Genomic DNA, 21,074 nt, shown 5'->3' with positions numbered 1-21,074 from the left:
ATGAACCACTTACGCTACTTAATAAAGAATACAATTCAGAAATGTGTACTGACTTCACTGTTTGCACTTATGGAACAAATTTCAACCATAAGACTTGAATAAAAGGTCTTTAATTTTAACAAAAATAAATATTCAATACAGTGTGTTCACACTTTTGACTGATATAGTAAAATTACAGTTTGTGACCCAGAAAAAAATAAAATAAAAAAAGGTTTCAACTGTAGCTGTCAAGTGTATAAATGTAGGTGAATTGATTATTGAAGGAGAGCGATGAAGGATAGCTATAGACAATCTTTTTATAGAAAAAAAGAGAGAAACAAGAGTATGATCCACAGTTTTGTGATACACCGGGAATGATAATTCTGATGTAGACCTTATGTAGATTCTTCCCAGGGTACACAGAAAAGCCTCCAGATCATCCACATAAAAACCCGACCCAAATGCATGCATAACCAAAACACGATTTATTAACGAAAACATGAAACATAGACGGAAAAAAATCAGGAGAACTAGGAACCTGACACAGAACACAGAACACAGAAGACACAGACAACGAAAAGACGAAGACTCCATGAAGCCACATGCAATGCAGAGTAAATAAATAGACAAGGTAATTATGACAATTAGGAATAGGTGAGTAAAGATGAGCAACACACATAACACCAACACACTGCTGAAATGCTCCCTAATGTTCCAGCAGAGAATGTCGAAGCAGAGCCCTGACACCACAACTATAATTAGGATACAGAAAACAATGTGGACAAACAAATGGATGAGTGGAAATTAAGATTCCTGTACTTCAGGCTGCCTCTAGCATACCAAATTTAATACTGTTTGCATTTTAGTTCTCTTAACCAATATACTGTTTGCTCTGGGGAAAGGTAGCTAATCACCTAGGTTTCAGCAGGGTGGGGACTTTCTTGGCCTGATGGTATGAGTTTGGTGAGATTAAAGAATATTTGAAAATATGATTTCTAAACTAGGGGGGCACGGTGGCTTAGTGGTTAGCACGTTCGCCTCACACCTCCAGGGTCGGGGTTCGATTCCCACCTCCAACTTGTGTGTGTGGAATTTTCATGTTCTCCCCGTGCCTCAGTCCAAAGACATGCATGGTAGGTTGATTGGCATCTCTGGAAAATTGTCCCGATTGTGTGAGTGAATGAGAGTGTGTGTGTGCCCTGTGATGGGTTGGCACTCCGTCCAGGGTGTATCCTGCCTTGATGCGATGACGCCTGAGATAGGCACAGGCTCCCCATGACCCGAGGTAGTTCGGATAAGCGGTAGAAGATGAATGATTTCTAAACAATTATATACACATAGGGCTTAAAAAAGTCATTATAAAATGCACTTTTGTAGTGTTATAGTTATACTGTAGTACCTTACCTTATTTTCTACCATGATTATTAAAAAGAAACTTTTTAAAGCATTACAGGATTATATTTCAACATCACCTCATCAGTCAACATCGCTCTTGTGGAATTTTCCAAATACACTCACTCACTCACTCATTTTCTACCGCTTATCCGAACTACCTCGGGTCACGGGGAGCCTGTGCCTATCTCAGGCGTCATCGGGCATCAAGGCAGGATACACCCTGGACGGAGTGCCAACCCATCGCAGGGCACACACACTCTCATTCACTCACACACTCACACACTATGGACAATTTTCCAGAGATGCCAATCAACCTACCATGCATGTCTTTGGACCGGGGGGGAAACCGAAGTACCCGGAGGAAACCCCCAAGGCACGGGGAGAACATGCAAACTACACACACACAAGGTGGAGGCGGGAATCGAACCCCCAACCCTGGAGGTGTGAGGCGAACGTGCTAACCACTAAGCCACTGTGCCCCAAATACAGTGTTTTTGTTTTTGTTTTTTTTAAAGGTGTTTAGGAAACATGGTTGAATGATGTGCCAGTACATATTTCATATTATATCATCAGTGACAGATGGAAAGTTTTTTTTTAAGCATTACATGTTAAATAGATTCACATAATATCCCATGGGATATTATGTGAATCTATTTAACATGTAATGCTTAAAAAAAAACTTTCCATCTGTCACTGATGATATAATCATCAGTGAGTTCCATCTGTCACTGATGATATAATCATCAGAGCCACCGTGCCCCCCTAGTTTAGAAATCATATTTTCAAATATTCTTTAATAATTAAGTATTTTAATGATTGTATTTAAAAATATTGTATATTAGTTGGCTGGGGCAGGCAAGATGCTGTTTCCTGTGCTGTGGATACTTTTTTTAATTTAAATATGTTATGTTATTGCTGGGGGCACGGTGGCTTAGTGGTTAGCACGTTCGCCTCACACCTCCAGGATCGGGGTTCGATTCACGCCTCCACCTTGTGTGTGTGGTTTGCATGTTCTCCCTGTGCCTCGGGGGTTTCCTCCCCCAGTCCAAAGACATGCATGGTAGGTTGATTGGCATCTCTGGAAAAATTGTCCCTAGTGTGTGATTGCGTGAGTGAATGAGAGTGTGTGTGTGTAACAGACTAGATGATGTTGAGTTCAGGGCTCCATGGTGCCAAACCATCACTAGCAGGACTCCTGGTTCTTTACGCTGAGAATAGTTCTTAATGACATTGGCTGTATGTTTGGGGTTGTTGTTGTTGTCCCGCTGCAGGAAAACATTGGGGCCAATTAGATGCCTCTCTAATGGCATTGCATGATGGATAAGTATCTGCCTGTATTATCAGTATTTAACAACCTACTTCCTGCCACAGCCAAAATATTTCAAATTCAAATGTAAGTGAAACTGTTGCAAAGTATAATGTTATAATACTGTAGAATACAATAGAAGTGAAATCATTTTCCACCCCAAAATGTGTTTTTCATTTTAATCGTGTCAAACATTAACACTGTTTTTATAACTATTTAAAACATAAAATCTTTATGGTCAGTATATTTCAGAAATTAAAGTGCGGTATGTGTATGTAACTATATACGATATTTAAACGTAATGTATTTTTTACTTAATGTAAATTGTAGCTTTGGTGACTTTAATTTTGACACAATCCTACAACTACATCCGGAATATTAGCGGCTAATTCGCCTGTTGTTGCTATGAGCATCATACATATAAACTGCACCGACTCTGATTAAACACCTTGTTTTTAAGAATTCTATTTAGCCTTTTTTTAACCCATTGTTTATTTGTACGTATTGAAACGAACAGCTTTCCATGAAGCAGGGGATGTGTTTTGTTCCGTTAGCTTCATGCTAGACGCTAGCTGTCACTTCTCACTTTGAGTTTGTTTATCAATCAAAACGCAACATGAATGAGAACGACAGCGTAAATTCTGAGGCCATTGTTAATAAAGAAGCCATCTCCGGGAACAAAAGCAGGAGTGTTAACAGTTCCCCTCCGGAGATGGACGCTGTGTTTGACATGGACGAGGAGGAAGAAGAGAGCGACGCGTTGGACACCGCCGAGCCGAGGGAGAGCGCGCCGAGCCCGGCGGAGCCATGTGACGAGAGCGCGCCTAAGCGCTGCGTTTATGACGGCTGCTCCGAGACCAGTGCTCTGGGTGCCAAGCAGAGGAAACCATGGATGTGCAAAAAACACCGCAACAAAATGTACAAGGACAAGTACAAGAAGAAGAAGAGCGACCAGGCTATGGCGACTGGGAAGATAGACGTAAGCACGCTGTTTATCTTGTAGTTACAATGTAGGGCACTTTATAGTGTACAGTTACTGACCTTTTACACTGAACTAGTTTCATGCTGTCACATGTGGCATAATGTAACATAAATCAAATAAATTGTGTTCTTAAAGTGCCTGAAGTCCAACATCATAGGGTAAATCTTTATACACTGATGTATTTGAGAAGGCAAGAATAAAATCTGAATAATATCATTCATACAAATAAGTGATTTATTATTTATGTGTCAGATATTTGGTGTATGAAAATCTAAGGAAGGTCAAACCCACAAACAGGTTCACAGTCATAATTAAAATGTCTTGTTATTCAGTGTTATGATGTTACACTTACAGTTATGCATTTACCAAGTGGGGGAGAAGCGTTTAAAATGAGGGGGTAATCGCAAAGGAAATAAGATTTCCTGCTGTAAACAGTTGTGAGAATATGACTGCTAGATATTTTAATGTGGAACAGAAAAACTAAAGCTGGCGTCAAGTAGGAACTTTGCTGAAACACTGCTGGTCAGATCCATAATTTGGTTCAAGGTCCATTGACATTACAGCAGTGACACTGATATGGTAGTGTCTTGTGTGGCTCCTGGTGTATCAGATGCAGCATGCTAGGATTCTGAACACATACTGGACACTTTATTGGACACAGGTGACCGCTCATTCACTGTGTGTTAGTTATCCATCACTTTATCATTAGGTCGTTTTTGACCACAGCTCCACTGCTGAATAGATATTTTTATTTGGCAAAATGTTCCTCACCCTGGCGTAAGTAATACAAAGTGTAGAATCTTTTCTATTTTTTATTGATACTGTCACTGATAAAATGTGCTGCATTATTATGTTCTTCACATTATACTATGTGAAGTATTTATCATGTATGAAACGGTCTGCTAAAGCTTAGTAAATGAAAAAAAGGCTATTTTTTTTGCTTTAGAATTTATTTATTTATTTATATATTTATTTATATTCAAGCATAACTACGCATCATATTAGTTTAGTAGTTGGTTTCAGTGAAACACTCGATCATCTCAAACAGCTACAGAAAAAGGAGATCCACCAACCTGACTTTTAACTTATCAGACTTATAGCAGCAATCAATGTAATATCATATCATATATAAAAAAAGGCAGTCAAGTTACCTTTAGACAGGCTGGGTTTAGTATATTAATGTACTTTAATATTTTGTATTTTAAAAACCATACACACATGTATATGTATATTTACGCATATGTATATACAATATTTCTCCTCCTATATTTTCATATTTTATATAATTTTTTATATAGTTTTTCTTATGTAGTTTATACCTTTTTTTTTTATTTATCTATCTCCTTTTGTTTTTTTTTATTTTTTTTTTATCCTAAATTGCATTCCCTATTATTCTTATACCGGACAGTTGCATAAAGCATTTCACTGCATGTTGTACCCTGTATGTATGTGTATGTGACAAATAAAATTTGATTTGATTACTGTATAAAATGATAAGGTGGGTGAGATACTCCTAAAATAACGTGCCAGTGTCTCATGGCATGAATGTATTTCTATTGAATTGTAGGAAGGCTCAGAGGAGAGGCCTGTGTCTGTGACAAAGCAGCGGCTCGGCACTATCGGAGAGAGACCTACAAGACCTTCGCTCATAGAGCAAGTGTTAAACCAAAAGAGGCTGGTGAGTTCCTTATTCTTGGCGTACACCAACATTCCAAATAATGTGACTTATTTGTAAGATACATAGATAGTCATGGATTTGGGAAGATCTCAACAGTTCAACAATACTCCCAGTATTTGGCTTACATGTTCCTATTTTAAATAGTAAGAAATAGCTGACAAACTGTGTGTATCTATGTAGAGAACAGTAGAAGAGCACATTAGGTTCTACTCCTGCAAGCCAAGAACAAAAATCTGTGATTATCATGGGCACAGACCCACAAATACTGGACCTTATCTGTATGATTGTATGCATTATGCTGCTGCCACATGATTGTGAGATTGTATAACTGTATAAATGAGCAGGTGAACAGGTGTTCCTATTAAAGTGGTCAGAGATTTGAGTATTTATTTAGCAGCTGAGCTCCATGGATTTTATATATGAGAATCACATCTGATAAAATTTAATACTTATGTATCTAAAATAAATAAATGAAATACTCTGATATACTCAACTGCCAGTTTATTGTAATGCCTCTACTGGGCAGAGGAGGCTGAGATACCGTGTAGCAACAGATGGCTACATTCACTAACACTATACATGCAAACAGTTGCTACATGCAAATTTACCTGATAAACTGGAAATGAATGTAATAAATACAGAAATTAAGCCGTTTACATACAAAAAAGTAAATAAAGCGATAAAGAAAAGCGTAGATAAAGAAGTACAGGATGTATAAAAAAACGTTAATACATAAAAAATCATTTATGAAAGTATTTACTGAGCTGTTTGTTGTCTTTTTAATTATTCATTCATTCATTTAATCCACTTCACACAAAATTCTAAACTATACTCCTCTTTTGCAGTCTCTTTTGCGAAGTCCAGAGGTCATCAGTTTCCTCCAGCAGCAGCAGCGTCTCCTCACCATGCAGACACAATCTCAAAGACATGACCAGCAAAGCTACTGAGCACTGTGTGTAATAACATTTTTTAAAAAGCTTAAAAAAATGTGAAGGATCTGGACTCAAGCTGATGATAAAATGACATGCCACCACTATGGAACTATGGTGTGAAATCACATTTCATCAGGCTATCATGATCATCATTAGTAGCAGTTCTACTGTATATAAAATCATTTTTAAACTACCATGTGGGTCTTTATCAGATGCTGTTATTTTATGTGCTATGATGCATGTAATTTAAACCAATTATGTGAAAACTATAAAGTTTCAGTCTGATTTTTTTAACACTAGTGACTTTGTGTGTTCATAGGAATTTGTTTTAACCACTTAATTATGATGATATCATTAATGCTCATATATAAAGAAGATTGTGTATTCTTATTTGTCATAATGTCAAATATATTTGAATAATTTATCATTTTTGCCCTTTGATGTTCATTTGAGTTTAGTTTTATTTGCATGAGGTTTGGTTTGTTTGCGGTTTCCTTTCAATCACAAGCCAGTTACCACAAGACTGAGAGGGAAAATCTGTATTTCAAAAAATAAGAAATATCAGGCATGTAATAGGATTCAAAATGTAGTCATGTTGCCAACACAAAACAAACATCAAGCTTCATTGCTACTACTGTTGCTTTGCCTTTCTGCGTTCCTTAGTTTTTCATCACTGTGTTGCTGTCTGAACTATTCAGATTATTAGACAGTGATCATGATTAAAAAAAATCAAAGACTAAATAGACACAGTTGTAATACTTATTTTAACAATTAGATGCACAAGATGCTTTAAACATTCTTTGTCTGTGACACTGGTACAATGAACCTGTAGTGAAAACTGCCATTTTAGACACTGCTTTCTCCTCTGCTGATCCTCAGGCTGTGCTGTGAGTTACGGAGTGTATTTTCAGTGTTAGGACACAGATGAGATAGGGTTGTGTGGGGAACCCATTTGGGTCAGAACTTTATCAAGCCATTGCAGAGGTCCATGCAAGTGGATCTCTATCCAGCAGGGAGTGCTTGTGACATCCTGGCGGTGGTATTCTGCACCCCAGCCCTGAGGGGGAAAAGACACCGTGGCATAATGTTACTATACTAATCACAATAGTATGTACAGTATGCCTTTATCAATTAGGGGTAAAAAAAATATGAAATTAATGTTATGAAACTAATAATAAAATGGCAATTTATAAAGATATATGCTAACAATTTATTGTTTATAAGGATGAAATGAAATAGAATATTTACATTTACTCTTTCAGGGTTATAGCCATAAGTATTTTAGCTTTTTTAAGCTTTTTTTTTACTGTGATATTGTGTAGACTGATAGCAAGGTAACACACTGTATTACAAGTGCAGGCATTAATTTTCTGCAAAAGGTTCTGTAAATATACACAGATATACAGTTTGAATTCACAAAATTCTGCAATCATTTGGAGACACATTTGCCAACATAATTTCAGATTAAATAAATATAACTACGGAATCACTTCAACAGGTGTAAGCAACGGTGTATGTAACCTCTAGACTCTGTATGTACACTAAATCCAATTACCTTGACAAAGCTCATTCTGATGGTGCACATCTTAGTGAGCTCGTACACCACCTCAAAGCCGTGGTTGACTGACTGCGACAGCAGCTGGGCAAACAACTGGTTGTTGAAGATCTTGAGGCTGCAGCCACTGGGGATTTTACACACGGTGGTGGCATGGAAGCCATGCTGGTAGTTGCAGTTGCGACTTTGTACGAAGATGCTGCTGTCACTCAGGCACTCGGCATACACCTCACCCCCTACATAATACAGGTGCACACCTGCCAACATTAAACAAGGTTCAGTTTCAGTCAAGGTTGTGTATTAATTATAAAAAAAAATCTGTCATCCAATATCCAGAATCTTCTATTTTAACTCTGTAACAAGACATTTCTTGCCAGATTAAAACTGAGAAAGCTCTTTTTGATCTGATTGATTCACTGGACGATGGAACCATGATGTAATAAATTAAATTGATAATGGTCATTTTTATGTATGCCTAATGTATTTTCAGATAATAACTAGAATTTTACATAACTCAAGGTACAGATGAGCGAAATGATAGATGAAAGTCATCAGGAAAGTCCTAATGGTTTAACGTACAAGATGCATTATAATGCTATGGGTTTTAGCAATAGCCACAAAGTTTAAAGAGAAAAAACATTAACAGCAAGAAAAATTTGAAAGTGGAAAAACTTCTGATTCTGAAACCAGGATAAAATGAGACCGTAAAGATGTGGGATTCATATACTCTTTCAACTCGTTATTTCGAAATTGTTTCATCACATGCCAAGCAGAAACCTTAAAACCCTTTGTTTTTCAACCATCTTGCTCTGGTTTATGTCTCTCTCAACAATGCAGCTGCAGATAGGACACACAATTGGCAGACATCCAGTTAGTGTGTGTGTGTGTGTGTGTGTGTGTGTGTGTGCATGTGCTAAATGTTGCTTTTTCTCTGTTTTTGGGACTTTCAGTGACAGAAGACAGAAGACTTTCAGAAGACAGAATGAGAAACATAATCCTAAACATTAATCCTTTACTATGTTGATGCCTCACACGAGCAATCTTGTCAGCAGATTTCAATTAATAACCCATAGTTATTGGCACAGGGGAAACTCTGTGACTTGCCCAGGTTCTGTTACACTGCACTTCCTGACCCCTTGATCATGACCCTTGTGATGACCTAACACTGGGTTAATAGGCATAAAAACAACTGTCACGATGTAAAAAAAAAAAAAAAAAGGTTCGATAAAGGATAAGGCCACCTTTGCCTATGTGCCGGCGGGTGTGTTCGATGGTGGAGTTGCGATTGACATTGGATAGCAGCCCTAAGCAGAACCGGGTCTTGTTGTTAGATGGATCTGTGAAGCCGTCCACTAGAATGCTCCGTGATGACGCGTGGAAGGTTTCACCGACTCGGTTGTTCAGTTCATAGTAAGCCACAGAACACCAGTGCTCTGGCTCTTCATAACACACCGGTCTCAAGTCTACACAAACACAACACAGTTTACTTTACTGAACAGCAAAACATCAACAGCTTTTTATATAATGTGTGAGTTCATGAAAACCTCTGTGTGGAGCAGACAGAGTGAGTTTAGTCTTGGTGTTGGACGACTCTCCAGGTTTCACATCCTGTGGTGGGCTCGTTTCCATCATGCTGTAGGGTGGTGGTGGGGTCTCTGATATTTCATGAAAGAAATATTAAGCATTCTTTATTTTTGTTATTCTTTAATTTAGCACAAGAAGACAAACAATGCAACCAATGTATAACGTAGAATAAAATGAGATACTACAAAATTACATTCTTTTTTGCCATGAAAATCAAATCCACATTTTCCACATGAAAAAATACGTAGCTGTCACACTTATGGGTTATGTCCCATTTCTAAATGTTTGATGATTATTAATATATTTTAAATAATAAACAGACCTGTAATATGGTAGGGGCTTGCAGGGTCAGACGTACTGCTTGGGGAGTTTGGGTGGCTTTGTGCACTTGGGGACTGGAGAGAACTGGATGGAGATGAAGAGAATGAGCTACAAGGCAGCGGAGGAAATGAGTCTGGGAAAGTGGCATTCTGGGGCATGAGTGGCTCATTGTGGAGAGAGGCATGGCGGAATTTGGCCAGCAGACTGTGCTGAGGGTTGAACTCACTGTGACGAGGAACCAGGACAGGAGGCAATACTGAAGAAAGAAAGAAATTAACACACGAATGAAGAAAAATACTCATCACACTGTTATAATTTTATATATAAAAAGCTACACCTTAAAACTGTGAAAACAACAACAAGAATATTGTTACATTCGGTTGGCTCCAAGCTAAGGTTTGTAAGGTAAATGAACTTGTTCTAATATATTATAGTTTCTACTGTAACAAATTATACAGGGAATAATTTTATGGGTAAAAAAAGGCTTAAGGCTTAAAAACGAATTGTCATTGCTTTGAAACAGTCAGAGGTAAAGTGGTAACCGTAAGACTTCTGAGGCAGGAATTTGATGGCATCAATTTTTAGGAGAAAAAAAAGAAACTATATAAGAAATTAACATTTGTTTACAGGCTGTTATTAAAAATTCTTAACTTTGGGATGACAACACGATTATATCCCTGATTATATCCCTCTTCTATATTTTTCTATGAAAGCACATTCAGTCATGTTATGTCCTTACTTATGTTTGTATACATACACACACACAACATGGCCAAAAGTAAGTAAACACCTGGCTTTCACATCTGTATGTGTTCTTCACACCCTATTTCAAAAATATGGATATTAATAAGCCCATTTGATGTTGCCTCCACTCCTCTGGTAAGGCTTTCCACTAGATTTTGGAATGTTGTGTGCATTCAGTAGTGAAGTAGTAGTGAAGTCTGAGCAGTAGTGAAGTCTGAGATTTGTTTCATTTGAGGAGAACTGGCACAGAGATTTAGTGGTGTTCCAGTTTAGCACCTTTAGGCAAACCATGTCTTTATATATCTCACTACATGCACAGATTCACTGTGTTGCTGCAATGAGAATGGGCCTCTTAGTTCCAGTTTAGGGAAACTGTAATGTTACAGCATTCATAGACATCCTGTATAATTGTGTGCTTCCAGCTGTGGCATGTGATAGTCAGGTGTCCAAAAACCTTTGGTTAAAAGAAATAACATGTGTTGAGGTTTTACTGGCTTAAACCTGCTTAAAATGTATTTTCTTCAAGTAAAATGACTGAAATCTACGAAAATAATATATTATAAATAAACTGATATGTAATTGTATTGGCATGTCATGTTTTATTTTATTTTTGTAGTCACTGACTATTGTTAAATTCCTTTCACTGATTTTACAGTATATGTGGGATTTGTTGGCAAATCTATAAATCTATCATATTTCATATTTAATTCTCAAGTATAACAACATGATATTTTTGCAATGTAGCTCATGACTGCATCAAAGCTCCACACACTTTGGAACAAATTTAGAGGATTTTTTGCAATTCAGCACAATTGAAAACCTGTCCTCAATGTGCTTTGTTACATCCCTTCATGAACAGAGAGCAGAGATATGATACATGAACACAGATACCTGGGGTCTCCACACGGCGGTAATGGTAGGGGTTGACACAGATGTCTTTTTGTTTGGAGCCGAATGGAAACTCACAACAGTCCAGTGCTTTAAGCTCATGGTGTGACTGTAGGTCAGGCCAGCGCCACACACGGCAGTAAATGACATGTGGCAGGCCTTTCCGATGCGAGACCTGCAGCCGTCCATCCAGGGAGCGCGGGATGGTCACACACTTGCTCGGCTGACCTGGACAACTCAGTGCCTTCTCCAGCTCCTCCATTGCACCTTTCTTTTTTTTCAGCTTCTTCACTAGTGAGTCCACAGCCTTCTCTGCCCATTTCTCCTCCTCATCGCCTTGTTTCCAGCCCAGCAATCGCTTCACAGCTGGACTTGTAAAGGAAAACAGTGATGTGATAGATGTAGTGGAGTGCATTGCCACAAGGTGAGGGAAGCTTTTGAGAGAATTAGAGAAGGAGGGGTGGTAGTTGATGCCCTGACGATGGAAATGTTCAATTTGTTTTCTCTCATCTAAAATCCAGGAGAAGTTGAGGGTGAATCCCCTGTGAAAGGGATGTCTTCTTGGAGAAGCCAAAGGTCTGGGTTTGTCCTTTAACTGACTGCAAAAACAAAACATTCATTCAAGGGGACAAGGTTAAAATGTAATCACTTGTCAAGAATGGAAATGCTTTAGGCACAGTTTGTCCAGATAATAACCATTAAAAATTGCACAAGAGGGCAAAATTATACTCCCCTCCTCATTAGACATTCAGTAGCTCGCTCTCTCTCTGGAACAACACTGGGATCTCAAGAGAATTGCTCAGCTATTACCGCTGCTGTCAACAGGTGGCAACTTCATCATTAATCATCAATACCAAAACTGATCTGACCCTCAGAAATGTAAACAAGTTGAAAATGTGATAGTAAAGGTGAAGAGCTCCTGAAGTCTCCTGATGAATGATGGTGTACAGCAACTAACCACTTTTGACTAAATAAATAAAAAGAAAGCCAGAAATGCATAAAGAAAGAAAGTAAATGGGCAAAGAAAAGGTAAAGTAAACACCTAGTAAAATGTAGTGAGTGCATTGTTGGCTCTCTGCTCTGTGAGCCAGTGTCTGGTTGTGAAAGTGGCGTCTGTGAGTCTGAGAGCTCAGATACTCTTCATCACCTGACTCGCCTCTCCCATCATCACTATCATTAACTGCACATTTCTCTCATACACACACAAACACACATGGGGTTTTACACTCATTTAAATAACAAGCTTTAAGGTATCTTCGTGTATGATGAAAATTAAGAGACTAGTAAATAAAGTTAACTGTGTGTTTTACACCATCACCTAAAGTTCATATAGAGAAATATAAGCCCTATATATACAGACAGTGTAGTTATATACCATATGGACGCACTTGTAATCACTATTCCACAAAGCCAATATTGCTTTTTTTATTTGCTCCTTTTCCCTAAACAGACTTATTATTCACCTTAAATAACAATAATACCGAAAGCACAGACTATATGTAGGTGAATGCTTACCTGTTTTAGTTCGGTGTAGAACTTCCGTGCACTGGAGCCTATTCCAGCTATGGCCGCCTTGTGTGTGTGTGTGTGTGTGTGTGTCAGTGCGTGTGTGTGTGTGTATGTGTGTGTTTGACTGGAGGTGTAGCGCGTGTGTCTGGATGGAGCCGCGGCTCCGGCTGCACATCCCGGCGTCAGCCAGGCTGGAGCCGCACTGCCTGCGTGCCGGATTCATCCGCGCCGCCGGAACTTTACACAGCGCGTGCGGTACACAGTGCACTGAACTGAAATTAACCAACAAAACAAAAGCCAATCAAACGCATTAATGTGGAGCTGACCGAAATAAACAAAGTGTGTTTTATTTGCACGGTTAAATCATTACGACAGACTGGAGAGCACTGGGGTTGGACATGAAGCTCTATATAAGCTGCACATGGCAGTTATGTCGCATCACCTGACTGTAATGAAGCTCAAGAACAGTTTATGCATTTATTACATTTTTTTTAAGTAAACCAATGCAAACATCTTGAGAAGGTATGATACTGACGTTGTTCAGTTTGGACTCACGTTTTGGCTGCGTGCCAAAAGGTTTTATCGATGGTTCTATTCCTGCTGCGGATGGATACACTTCGATTTGGCGTCCGCGCGCAGTCTGTTCTAGTTAATGACGCAAGCCCTGGACGGCGACAGAGAGTCTACAAGTTTGACATTTTCACAGTTTACAGCAACTGCAGGGGAACGAAACAATACTCCCAATAATGACAGCGCCCATATTCAAGCCCAGTGAGTGCTCAGCCGCGCTACTTTACACCACACACAGGACGGAGACTCGGTGAAAGATGATATTGGACCCTCAAGCAAACAAGCGCACGGGAAAGTGAAACGAAATGATTAAAGTCGGCCGGCAGAAAAACGGACAGATGACATTTGGGTTTTTGGAGCTTCGTGTTTTGTTGTTATTATTAATGCATCCAGAATAATTTAATAATGGTCCGTGTTTCTTAGAGAAATTGAAACTAACAGAGCAAAAATAAACACCTGGCAGCGTTTTTGATGTGCGCGTGCACTAAACAACTCAATCTGTCGTCCTAAAGGTTTCTACGATGTTGAAAACTCTTAAAATTCAAAAACCGATAAGAAAATATCGAGCAAATATGTCCGCAATGACATGATATAGCGGCTGAGAAAATGCTTAACGCTTTAAAGTAAGAAAATCGAGCATATATTGGAAATAATCAATAGATAATACCCTGTAGGACCCTATAATAAAAGATCAGAAATGTAGAACCCATAAATAACCCACCAAAGAATTCAAAGAAAATACTTGATTGATTTGTAATGCTCTCGTAATCATCTCATAACTGTGCAATGCCTATGCAATCTTATAGAGCCTTAGGTAAGCAAAGCAGCTCATGAAAGGGTTGATCAAATAGTTCCATGTTGTCTAAACCATGAATTTAATTATTCATGCCACAAAGGTTGAAAGGTTGTTTATTTGGCTGTGCACATTCAGCAAGTTCTTTACAAATGAAAACCACCACATTATTCAGAAAACAACAACAGTTCACCTGACCAATACCATAACATTATAAAAAGTGATTGCAGCTACTTCACAGTTTGTAGTAAACTCATTCATGGACTACAAACTGCACCAGTTTGTCATCATCACTAGTAGCAATTGTTTGTGGGAGTTACACACATGGCACACACTGGAGCATAGTCTTGTAAATCCTCACACCAACAGCAGCTAGGACTACTGGGATTTCCGTGGATACTCCAACCTCCAGGCACCAGTGATGTAACGCAATCTGATGAAGATGAGGTCTTTTCCCATCTGTAGCCAGCTCCAGAATGGCACTAGCTTAGACCCTGGAAAGGCCCAATGAACAAAATACACTTTAAGGACAATACCAATTGTATCTTTTCAATAATAAACATGTTTATTACATACCACTAGAAAATAAAAAAGGTAAACAGAACCCGTGTCATTAAAATTGGACACAAAATTTTGATCATAGGAAATGAATATAAATAATAGATAATGAATCAGTCTCGGATATAAGTGGCTGTTCCATCTCTAACCTTCTATCTCCGTCCAGTTGACTGCCACTTCGGCTATTGGAATCTTAAAGCACTGAGCGATATACAGAAGCTCCACATCAAATGCCCTGTTGTAATGAAAGACCAGAATAAGTAAGAAAACAAGTGCAAAACCTTAGTTTTATTTATATATATATATATATATATATATATATATATATATATATATATATATATATATATATATATATATATATATATATATAAATGGATTCAATTTTCAGTTGAGGTAGTAGAAACTTGCTGACTAACAGATCAGAAACATGCACATCTTTTTAAGTTAGTCAATATAAAATCTATTCACATCAATGTTAGTAGAATAGCCATTTTTACAACAGATTTTACTAAACAGCTTTTAGAAATCTGGATGTAGAGATAAGTCTTTAATGAGTACAGTACGTCAGGGGCGATGGTCACAAAACTCTCTGACAAACAGAGGAAGACACTATAAGAAGAACCAAACTTAAAAACAGAACATATCCTTACACTGCAGTGGAATTATTGGAATTATGATTTCAGTTGGAATTGATTTTGTTTCTAAATGTTTAAACACATCAATCAATGCCTTTATATATTATTTTTTAAGTTATAGGCATTTAAAAATCAATCCAAGAACAAATACTTTTCTGGCTTGTGTTTCCACCCAAAATCAAACCCAAAGCAACAAGCAGGTATAAAAATAAATACAGCTGCAAGCAACAATTATCAAGGTTCAATCACTTTAAGAAATTGAAATATAGACAAAAAAAAGATATGTATTATTCAGCAAGCAGGTAAGCATTTAAATTGAACAAGACAATGGCACTTTCCAAGTTTCATAATGTTTTATGTTGTAACACAGCATCTTAACATAGAATTCAGAACTGGCTGCAGTCATGTTTTTACAGCCATTTTTATATATTTCGTGTGTTTTAATCACTGTAGCACCACCATGTGGTTTAACAGAGTCAGACTGAGTGCTGTTAAGGTCTGTGGAGTATTACCCCAAGGTGTCTAGTCTAGGCGTTAAGGTTTGGTATACACAGTTTTAAGAAAAACACTACTACTATAACGATAGGCTGTCAACACTTCATACTTGAATGCCTTAAAATATAAAAATAGAGATTAAAAAATGCTTAAAAAAAGGATTTTATAAAGGATGATGTCTAAAGCAATGCATTCACAGAATAGAGAATGCTTGAGATAAATGTTATAAAATTAAAGCACATTGTGTGCACAGAACTGAGGGTTAAAATTCTTTGTAAACTGACTAAAACCATGTGTCAAACATGTGCTCCAGAACTTTTTATATTATATCTTCATATTACATTAACAACACGTGTGTTTTACCAGCGTTCCACATGCAGACTGCTGAATGTCCTCAGCGCTGCCTCACGAGTGAAGAGCTTAAAACCACACTGTGTGTCCTTGATCCCTTTAACGCAGAAGAACCACACCAAGAAGTGGAAGCCATACATCAGGAACGTCCGGAACAGAGAGCGCTGTCACAAGAACAGCAAGCAATAATATTTCAATCTTTTGGAATTCATCTTATACAATCATCAAGCATTAAAAAAAAATTAAAGAATGAATTCTGCGCCAGCGGTTTTAAATACCTGAGCCACTGCTTCTTTTTCCAGGTGAGCCCTGGACCCGCAGGAAATAGCCATGTACTCCTGAGTTAAGTAACAAAGATAAGCTTCTTATAAGAAAAGATGACTTTTACATTTCCATTACATTTGGTTTTTCTACATAGTAATTCAAACTGCAATGCAGACTGGAATTCTAGCTACATCTAGAATCTTCTTCCCCTCAGAAAAGAAATCGTTCTTTAGAGAATCACTACATTACCGTCTATTTTTATCTTTAAAAATGATGCTCACCAGTTTTGGACTGATATTATGTAATCCAGCCTCAACCTTCGCAAGGTCAGCAAACTTTGTGGCTCCGTCTGCATCAGCCATCAGGATGAGATGTCCGCGAGTGCGCAGAGTCCCCTGAGGAGAGCAACACATTACACACGACACAATCAAAACTGCAGATTTAAACATGCGATAGCTTTGCAGAAACCAGTACATTCACCTTGTGTTCACTGTGAGTTCACTCATGCACCTGATTTACTTTAGTTTGCCATTTAAAACTTTTTAGAACAGCAATACAAGGGCTGTTATTGTGCAAGTCCATTGTTACATGGAATAAAGACTTACCATGCGTACAGCACCTCCTTTCCCCCGGTTCCTCACTAGTGTCAGTACCCTCACTTTATCGTCACCGTATTTCTTTGTGTACCCTAAGCCAACCTGGAAACAGAGCATACAGTACACAGTAAAATAAACAAGACCTTATAAAAGGTGTTCTTAAGTCAGGAATAAATTCTAGTGTGTGAACAAGTGTGCAGTTTGATGCTAATTTGATCCTTAATCAGCTCCACAAAAAAAAAAATATTTAAAACATACAACTAACAGAGTGTTGTATTCAGAAATTAACCCAAAATGAAGGAATAAAGGAAGACTAACCCAAACTGTGTGCAGAAAAAGAGATAATTATATTCTCTTACTTGAAATATATTGAAAACAATTAAAAATAATTGATCTATAATAAGAGGTGGACTAAAATTATAGATTGATAATCTAATATTTTCATGAAAAAAAATCACAGTTATAATAACAGGTGAATGGCAGTAATAAAAAAATAAAAGCAAAAGTGAATGTGCTTCTGCCTTGTAGTCTGGTTCTGCTGTTCAAATTCAGCTTGCAGAAGCCTAAACCAGGTCATCAAATCAAATTAAGCAGCAGAGAGAGAGGGAATGAAAGCTGCAGCAGATCAGACAACTGACTTTTTTCAGAAAGGTGAGCCTTTGATATGCAACTTACGGGAGAGAAGCACAAGTGTTCTGATCCCCTTTACCTCAGGATAGTAGCATTGTCAAAAGTAACAGTACCGAGTAATTAGTATGGAGTTCTTTTGCACTCTCAAGAGCATTAAAGGTTTGTGTACAACATGTTTGGAGCACTGATTACTGTAGCCAATTACAGAGAGGTTGGTTGAGAGCCAATCAGAGGTGTTCCAGTCAAAATCTACACAATACCAATCAAACGCCTGAGTTTTTCTCTGTGAAAAGGAAGCAGTAGCTTTACAAAAACATAAACATTTAAAATACAGACTTTAGACACTTAAGTTCATTGGCATAGTGCAATGGGAAGATGGTGGATTGGGACATGTGGTGAGGGACACACCCCATGATTCTATGAATGGGGGCCAACATTTGGTGCTATGGCCCTGGTAAAGGAACCTCTTTGAACCGCTCATATACCAAGTGAATTAATCAGTTAGCTTTTGTTAAAAATATGAAGTCTATTTAAAATAGACGGGAGTTCTACTGCATCAGAAACAAAATACATCCAGTGATCCATTAGTGCCAGAACAACATCTTCTACCATGCCACTTTTGTGTCTGTGTGTGTTTGTTGCTTTGTATGCAGCATGTGCAGATAATGGTCCTCTGTTAATGAGTGGAAACAAACAGGCAACTTTATGGCATGTGCTCAATGAGGCTAACTATAAGCTAGCATAGCTGACAGTGATTAGATGTACTTGGTCAAAAACAAAGAGAAAAATATTAACATACCTCTGTGGTTTTGTCTTTGCTGCCATCATCCACTATAATGACCTCGTAGGAAAATGAAGGATTTGTCTTCTGTATAAATTGGATTTCAATCACCATTATTTACATAAATGTTAACAAAAACTGTCCACTGTTTAATGTTTTCCTGCTTCAGTATACTAGATTCTACACACAAGATAAACATTAGTCTTAACAAGTCTGGATAAGCTTGATAATCTAAACTTTAGCACACTGCACCACTTTTATCCGTTCAGTTTATCTGCATTGCTGCAATGCCACCTGCTGGTGATAACCACACACTGCAGTTATAATCATCCGATTCATCTTTTCTGGTCTAAATAACAGAAAGTGTGTATTTAATTTGCAAATGTATTCCAAAGAATCTGGAAGAAGTTGCATTTACAGGATTATTTATTTGATTTTTTTTAGCATGAGCATGTATTCTATCATGAGATGGAAAATAAAGATAAATCACAAATTTAGATGCAATGTACTCATTAATATTAATGTAAAACTATGGGCAAATACATAAAACACAAATATACGTGCAAAAGTAAACACACCCTTCTATTCTCGAGGTACTCCATAGCTTCTTCCATCATAGCAGGCACTGGGGAAAATAAGGAAGGATAATGAACATCATTGCAACAATGTATTGCCTCCACTTTAGAAAAGGTGCCAGTCATTAAATGGTCCTTTACTAATTAATTGCATAATGGAACGGATTAACGTGTCAAATTTGAAGGATATTAATACCATGCAATAAAAAGGCAAATCAGTGTTTTTGATCTTTCCTGTGAAATGTAGGATTTTCTGCAATCAACATCCTGCAATCACACAGCATGTTATATTGGCAAAAAAATATACAACATGTAAAAGAATGAAGCAAGCTCAGGCAGATTTCTGCTGCTGCTGCTTAACCTGAGCCTGTTTTATTTGTGTTCCAGTATCATTAACGTGATGCTGCAAAAATGAAGCTTACATCTGGATTCCTCGTTGTAGGAGGGAACCACCACAGACAGCGCCAGCGAAGGAGGATCAGACAGACTGGGGAATGGTTCCTTCAGGCCCGCTGCAGTTTGGAAGTACTTCTCCTTCTCATCACACCTCAGATCCATCATCCCAGCAGTGACATGGGCAATTACAACAAGCTACAGAGTAGACCAGACATGTCAGATAGCACTGTTCTACGGCATCCTAACACAGAGCTCCCTAATTACATTTCTGGAAGGCCAGCATCCAGAGTTTGTGGATTAACTAACTTACAGGTAAACATCAGCTTTAGCAGGTGTGTTAAAGCAGGCTGGACTCAGGTCCAACATGCTACAACTGAGGAACACTACAAGGAACTTTTTCTGAAAGACAAACCTTCGGTTACAGGCTTCTGCATACAGCTGTTAATGGTTCAACCAAAACAAAACAAAAAAAAGCTAAAAGTACCCTTAAAAGGTGCTAAAGGAAAACTTGTTTTTGTGTAAAGTCTTTAGTCTTTAAGAAGAGCCTCAGATCAGCTATCACCAGGTAATATCTGGATATTCACCATGTACCGTTTCCAAATCGTCTGTACTCATGTTTACGTCCTCTATCAGACACACAATGTTCAGCATCACTCACTCTACTGAATTATAGTAAAAGTTTTGGGAAGAAAAAGGAGCTGTGGCTCAAAAAAACTGCAGCTACATAACACTAGCAACCCAGGCTAGTGAGCTGTTACCTTAATGTTAGTTAAAGAAATAACCAGCAGGAAATTGTGAGGTGAAACTTACCAAGAGCAGGACGAAGACAGCCAGGGCCAATAAACAGTGGATTAATTCACACAACTCCATTCCAGAGTGAGGAGCACAGAGAGGGAATGTCAGTGGGCAGGAAGCACTTCCTAATAATTGTCATGCATTTAAAAAAAAAAACAAAACACGAAATTCAGGTTTAAGTCTATTGAGCACAGTGAGTTAAAGAGGAGGAGCAGTTAAACACCCCATGGTGATGTTTTGTTTCCACTCAGGCTAAAACACCTATGCGGAAGTGAACTCTGCATCTTAAACCACATCATCACAGTAAAACAGGAGAGTGATATAGAGCCGGAGGTGAGGCTGCGCCACCTGCTGGTCGGAGGACCTACTGGCGTTAAGAGGTCATTCATCATGCAAGCGTCTGGGGTACGTCAAGGCGTCCGCCATATTGGAAGGGTATATATAATGTTAGGGTGTAGAGAACATAAGGGGTATACTATATATATATATATATATATATATATATATATATATATATATATATATATATATATATATATAAATATATATAAATAATGGTACATTTTAGAATTTTTTATTTGTTACATATGTAAATATTAGCGTGTCGTTGTTTTTTATTAATTAATTATTTTCAACTTAGTAGCTCGATAGAAATAAATCTAGCTGTGCGTGTAATCCTTTCCTAAATATGCGATACGATTTAGATTCGTTAGTCATCAGAGTTAACTTGAGCTATAATTGGCAATATTCGATCACGAT

At 37.9% G+C, this 21,074-nt stretch overlaps 3 protein-coding genes across 3 annotated transcripts; 1 reads left to right on the top strand and 2 right to left on the bottom strand.

Moving 5' to 3' along the window:
* The first annotated feature begins 3,049 nt into the window (after positions 1 to 3,049).
* On the top strand, positions 3,050 to 6,697 carry rfxap (regulatory factor X-associated protein). Its single transcript, XM_060895689.1, has 3 exons — positions 3,050 to 3,659; positions 5,230 to 5,340; positions 6,186 to 6,697. Exons 1-3 carry the CDS (start codon positions 3,297 to 3,299, stop codon positions 6,285 to 6,287), a joined length of 576 nt encoding a protein of 191 aa, XP_060751672.1. The 5' UTR covers positions 3,050 to 3,296; the 3' UTR covers positions 6,288 to 6,697.
* A 99-nt stretch (positions 6,698 to 6,796) lies between these two features.
* On the bottom strand, positions 6,797 to 13,032 carry smad9 (SMAD family member 9). The gene is made up of 7 exons (XM_060895688.1): positions 12,880 to 13,032; positions 11,368 to 11,963; positions 9,734 to 9,988; positions 9,372 to 9,482; positions 9,069 to 9,290; positions 7,828 to 8,084; positions 6,797 to 7,329 (listed from the first exon to the last, which is right to left on the bottom strand). The coding sequence occupies exons 2-7, from the start codon at positions 11,777 to 11,779 to the stop codon at positions 7,186 to 7,188; spliced, it is 1,401 nt and encodes a 466-aa protein (XP_060751671.1). The 5' UTR covers positions 11,780 to 11,963; positions 12,880 to 13,032; the 3' UTR covers positions 6,797 to 7,185.
* Positions 13,033 to 14,336: 1,304 nt separating this feature from the next.
* alg5 (ALG5 dolichyl-phosphate beta-glucosyltransferase) lies at positions 14,337 to 20,622 on the bottom strand. The gene is made up of 10 exons (XM_060896469.1): positions 20,331 to 20,622; positions 19,547 to 19,715; positions 19,128 to 19,174; positions 18,568 to 18,636; positions 17,148 to 17,240; positions 16,824 to 16,937; positions 16,557 to 16,616; positions 16,291 to 16,442; positions 14,944 to 15,029; positions 14,337 to 14,730 (listed from the first exon to the last, which is right to left on the bottom strand). Exons 1-10 carry the CDS (start codon positions 20,388 to 20,390, stop codon positions 14,615 to 14,617), a joined length of 966 nt encoding a protein of 321 aa, XP_060752452.1. The 5' UTR covers positions 20,391 to 20,622; the 3' UTR covers positions 14,337 to 14,614.
* Positions 20,623 to 21,074: the final 452 nt, after the last annotated feature.

Source organism: Tachysurus vachellii, chromosome 20 (assembly GCF_030014155.1).
Source record: "Tachysurus vachellii isolate PV-2020 chromosome 20, HZAU_Pvac_v1, whole genome shotgun sequence".
Lineage (NCBI taxonomy): Eukaryota > Metazoa > Chordata > Actinopteri > Siluriformes > Bagridae > Tachysurus > Tachysurus vachellii.
Note: the sequence above shows the minus strand (reverse complement) of the source record. Positions and strands in the feature narration are given on the sequence as shown.

Bases quoted from the DNA above. Each gene is read 5' to 3' on its own strand.
- alg5 (XM_060896469.1), bottom strand. From the start codon at position 20,390: ATGGAGTTGTGTGAATTAATCCACTGTTTATTGGCCCTGGCTGTCTTC. The intron at 19,175-19,546 runs GTAAGCTTCATT...TATTTTCCCCAG, and splicing joins CTACAACGAGGAATCCAGAT to TGCCTGCTATGATGGAAGAA. The intron at 18,637-19,127 runs GTGTGTTTACTT...CAATTTATACAG, and splicing joins AGTACCTCGAGAATAGAAGG to AAGACAAATCCTTCATTTTC.
- smad9 (XM_060895688.1), bottom strand. From the start codon at position 11,779: ATGCACTCCACTACATCTATCACATCACTGTTTTCCTTTACAAGTCCA. The intron at 9,989-11,367 runs GTATCTGTGTTC...TTCTTTCTTCAG, and splicing joins CCGCCGTGTGGAGACCCCAG to TATTGCCTCCTGTCCTGGTT. The intron at 9,291-9,371 runs GTTTTCATGAAC...GTGTTTGTGTAG, and splicing joins TCTGTCTGCTCCACACAGAG to ACTTGAGACCGGTGTGTTAT.
- rfxap (XM_060895689.1), top strand. From the start codon at position 3,297: ATGAATGAGAACGACAGCGTAAATTCTGAGGCCATTGTTAATAAAGAA. The intron at 3,660-5,229 runs GTAAGCACGCTG...ATTGAATTGTAG, and splicing joins TGGCGACTGGGAAGATAGAC to GAAGGCTCAGAGGAGAGGCC. The intron at 5,341-6,185 runs GTGAGTTCCTTA...CCTCTTTTGCAG, and splicing joins TGTTAAACCAAAAGAGGCTG to TCTCTTTTGCGAAGTCCAGA.